Source organism: Palaemon carinicauda, chromosome 19 (genome assembly GCF_036898095.1).
Source record: "Palaemon carinicauda isolate YSFRI2023 chromosome 19, ASM3689809v2, whole genome shotgun sequence".
Lineage (NCBI taxonomy): Eukaryota > Metazoa > Arthropoda > Malacostraca > Decapoda > Palaemonidae > Palaemon > Palaemon carinicauda.
The window spans coordinates 27,391,505-27,396,504 of record NC_090743.1 but is presented as its reverse complement, the minus strand read 5'-3'; the positions used below and the strand labels follow the sequence as shown (position 1 = coordinate 27,396,504).

The following is a 5,000-nucleotide window of genomic DNA, read 5'->3' as shown; positions in this document are numbered from 1 at the left end:
ATAAAATGCAGTGTTTGAAACTGCATAAGCTATCACACGATTGGAAATTTAACCAACACGTGGAAACAGTACAAAGCATCATCCTCGGACTGTGACTGCTCTAGATGGCTTAATTATGTTTAAAGGACAGTGTTAAACTTTTATGCACGAAAGGAAATCCCCCATCTTTGAAAAAAATACTGGTGGAAGGTGGAAAAAACATTGCATTCAATGGATGCAAAGAATCTCTAAGGAAAATCTACATGATAAATAAATAAATAAATATATATATATATGTATATGTATGTATGTGTGTGTGTTTATCTATAAAAGATTTTGACGTTATTTAGGTGATCTTGAGCCAGCAAGTACATTTGTAAAGAAAAGGTGAGGGAAAAAACGATGCTTGTCCCAGTATTACTGTTAATTTCTTAATCTTCCTTTATTGTTGTTTTCAAAGGTTTTCGACTTGTCTCTAAAGAGAGCTTCCTTCAAGGAAAAATGAACTAATTGTTTAAGCTCAAACACGATAAGTTCTGCCAAAGAGCTCTTTTCAGCGGCCACCACCGAATGGTTTGACTTTAGTATCTCAACGGCTGGCTGGTGCCCTGGCCAACCTAGTATCTGCAGTAGATTATTTTTCTGATTATGCAATTATCGTTAAATTAAAGGTCATATGATTTATTATTCCTTTAGATATAAAAACAAAGCCTGGTATCTATTACAAAACTACATTGTAGAGAAAACAGAAATACAGTACAAATTATTCCCTAGTTTTTAAACCAGTTTCATTAGTCAATTGTTATTATAGAATATATGTGATGCGCCAAACTTCATAGATTGATTTCATCTCTTTTCTGTCGACAGCCTTTACAGTATTGGAATCTTACAAGTTTGACTTCGTTAAAACATAGACTCCTTAACTACTTGACTATTTGTATTATTAATACTTGTTATTGTACGTTGTTTTCCTTCGTATTATGATTGCGTCTAAACTGTAAAAACATCTTGAGACTCATCCGGTCGATAAGCTATTTTATGTCTTCCTTACTTTTATCTAATAAACATTCTCGCGTTTAAGCTTTTCCCTTTTAGTATTGGCAAGAGCCAGAAGATAAACAATATTAATAGTCCGACTGAAAAAAAGGATTAAGCCAGGTCAATTTACTCGGAGGGGAAGAAGAAAAGAGATTTTTTTTTCTTTTTGTCATCCAGCGGTGATTTAGCCAATACCTGCCATTCCAGTGACCTTGTTTGTCACGCAATTCACCCTGTCAGTGAAACAGGTCCGTCTCTCTCTCTCTCTCTCTCTCTCTCTCTCTCTCTCTCTCTCTCTCTCTCTCTCTCTCTAACAATGGAGTATTTCGAACTCTACCAGGCACCGTGACCCGAAGCAATAACTGTCAATCAATCACTCCTAATTGAATAATCCAGTACTTAAGACCACGAATAATTCTTTATAACGCAGCTGCAATCATCTCTATTGCCTTCTTCTAGGAATAGAAGAAAGGTAATGCTCTTAGCTTCTGGTATCTATTGGATTTGAGGATTATTGTCGAAAGGTAGAAGATGGGAAAGGCCAAGATGGCTGCAGAAAGTGTTAGAGCAGAAGCGTCTTATGCTAACTCAATGTACAACCAAAAAAGGAGATATAAAAATCCTTAAGGTCTTAGGAATGACGATATAATACCAAGGGAGGTCATAATCTCTAGTGAAGATAAGGTTGTTATTAGAGATCTTGTACATCCAATTAAAAGGGAATAATAATCAATTAGTATAGCTTTTGAAATATAGGAATTTACATAATCTGACTCGATACTGTCGTTCAAGATACGTTGAGGACCCAGTAATAATTTTTTTTTATCTATAATCTTTGACCCAAGCTAGATTTTCGGTGTGAAATTGCTTGTGGTGAGTATATTAATGTTAGGAATCATATAAGTATTCACTCTGTAACTACAACAAAAAATACATGTTGCAGGTATATTGTAAGATATCCCGTATTCAACACATATAAGATTTGGTAAAAATTATTATACCGAAAACGAGAAGTGAAGTAGTCATCTTTTAAATTCGACTTCAAGATAGGCAAGTCTATACACTCGGGCACACTATTTTATCTATTTTCCTCTTGTTTTGTTAAAGATTTATAGTTTATATAGGAAATATTTATTTTAATGTTGTTACTGCTCTGAAAATATATTATTTTTCCTTATTTCCTTTCCTCACTGGGCTATTTTCCCTGTTGGGGCCCCTGGGCTTATATCATCCTGCTTTTCCAACTAGGGTTGTAGCTTAGCAAGTAATGATAAAAATAATAATTAAGCTACTAACTCGTATCTGTGTCCTGGACAGGCCACCATTCCATTAAACATATCTTCTCACTTGTTAAACTTAACATTAAACTAAAATGAGCCCTCCCGTGTTGTTTTAGGGGACCCAAACCAATACATGGAAACATGGTTAAACCTCGTGGAACTGCAAAATGGTACAGAAGATTGGATGATGGATCCTGATACATCCGTTTGGGGTGGTCTGCAAGTCCCCACTTTGAGGTCAGACTTCGACCTTTGTCATTTGAATGGTTGCACCGGCTCTCATACTCAGGTGAGGAGAGTTAATTATGACAGAGATTATTTATTATTATGGATTAATTGTTTTACAGATTTTTTATTGATTGGAATATGCCCTTGCTAGAACCCAGAGCTCTTAACTCATGGAGACCTTGTACGTGAAAAGCAAGACATGGGACTCATATTAGTAAAAAGGTATTTGCCAATGCTGGACCCAATGTAGATCTCCCAACTCCTGGAGACCATGTATATGTTCACTTAATAAATAAATCTTCAATTGAATTTTTTTACTGTACTGATGTCATATACCTTTAATCTGGAAGATGTTTTGATATCATTAGACTATCTTGGGTATTATTAGAATTCATCGTATTTTTCAAAGTCTAGGTTCCACGTATGAATAAGAATTTAGACTGAAGAGTTCTTCATTTTCAAGATCTCCCCCCCCCCCCCCAAAAAAAAAAAAAATCCTTGTCCCATTTCTTCCATTTTCTCCCCTTTTGCAGATATGTGGAACTTGTGGATGTTCGAAAAGTGACATTGGAGACGAACCATTTTAAGAAATTGACGAAAATATCCCTGAGAAGTCAAAGAGATTTAGAACTGATCTCTCGCCTGAAAAGATGAAGTAATTCGAGCTGAGTTGTTTCATGACACATAAAATTTATTCTCTTCTGTCATCTTTCTTTTATTTTCTACATTTTGTAACTTATCCTGAATAAGTTGATTCGATATTCAGGTATTTGGTTTTTTCCTTAAGAAATTATTTCACCTTGATATTTGAAACTCAGTCAAGGAAATGAATTTGATATTAAGCTGTTCATTTGATGGGATAGACACCTTTAGGAACGCTCATTACATCTTATAAAACATCAATGATCAGCTTATATATGAAATTCGTCCATGAAATTGAGATATCAGACGAGCTATCAACCATACAATTTAAATGGCGATCTTCAGGCACCATAAATTTCCACAAATTTCCATTCTTAGTTTCTTTTACCAATGTAAAAGTACTTGTCTGTTTATTTTGGTAATTAGTACTGCTTGCTGCAACACCGTTAGCACTCAATTTTAGTGACATGGGCATGTTGTTTATATCAAACGTGAGAGTTGCTGAAAGATTTTCCTTTACAAGTCTCTTAGATTCACGTATAGATAGAATATAATTAATTGGTTTTAAACATTTCTCATTTTTCAGCATGTCATATGCGTACAAAATCTTGATATTTTTTTTTTTAAATTTGAATAAGTATATTTGAATTGCAATAGAAATGTTGATTTTGATCTACCCAAAACTAAAAGCAACGAGATTTCTTTTGTGTGGTATTTTTGTATGAATTCATTAAACACACAGACCTTAATCAAAACTCAGCAGTACAAGTCGATTAGGTTAATATTTCTAGTATCTATTTCCTTTTGAGTTTAATATTAGGCTGATTTCCTAATCAAGGGTCTAGAGGTTGAATAAAAACATTCTAGATAATCCTTTTTTTCTTTTCTATATTTTTTTCTGTATGGAAGTTCGTAACAATTATAATTACAAAATTTCTGGATAATTGTTATCCCCAGATTTTCCACCAGAATTTTTTCTTTCTCCATTTACATCAACCCCCCCGAATAATTACAAGAATTTTAAAAGGTTTCTTAAGAAGAAAAATCGCGAGTAGACTTAACGGGAAAGGAAAAATGGTACTTAATGTTGATAGTGAATTAGCCACAAGTAATTACATTACAGACTCGTAGTTCTGTTTTTTAGTAAAACACTTGAAGATTTAAAGGCCGCTCATGAATGGCAGGGGCAAGGGACACTGACATTGCCCTATTGAGCAGGACAAGGCCCTAGAGACTGACCATATACACATATGATCAGCACCCGAGCTCCCTGTCCGCCAAAGCTACGACCAAGGAGGGACAGGCAATGGCTGATGATGACTCAGCAGATAGACCTATAGGCTCCCTAAATCCCCCATCCTTAGCTCACAAGGATGGTGAGGTTGCAGCGACCAAGGAAACTAATAAGTTTGAGCGGGACTCTACATATAGTTTTGTTAGCTATGAATGTAGTAGAATTATGTTTTAACCATAAAACACTGTTGCATATATATTAATAGAATTATGATGTTTTAACCATATCATTTTGTTGGCTATGAATGCAGTAGAATTATAATGTTTTAATCATATCACTTTGTTAGCCATGATTGTAGTAGATATATAATGTTTCAACTATATAATTTTGCTGGCTGTGAAAGCAATAGACATAAGTTTTAGACATACCATTTTCTAAGCTATGAATGTGGTAAACATATGTTTAACCATATATTTTATCAGCTAGCAATGTAGTAGATATATAATGGTTTAATCATATCATTTTACAGGGTATGGATGTAGTACACATAACATTCAGACGTAACCATTTTCTTAGCTGTAAATGTGATGGACATAATT

At 34.4% G+C, this 5,000-nt stretch overlaps 1 protein-coding gene across 1 annotated transcript in view; it reads left to right on the top strand.

The window, feature by feature from the left end:
• LOC137658539 (uncharacterized) overlaps positions 1 to 3,232 on the top strand; it is a 57,156-nt gene extending 53,924 nt beyond the window's left edge. Inside the window, exons 6-7 of the mRNA XM_068393386.1 lie at positions 2,414 to 2,586; positions 3,059 to 3,232. Coding sequence (XP_068249487.1) covers positions 2,414 to 2,586; positions 3,059 to 3,112 — 227 coding nt within the window. The 3' untranslated portion in view covers positions 3,113 to 3,232. The remainder of the gene's footprint in view (positions 1 to 2,413; positions 2,587 to 3,058) is intronic.
• Positions 3,233 to 5,000: the final 1,768 nt, after the last annotated feature.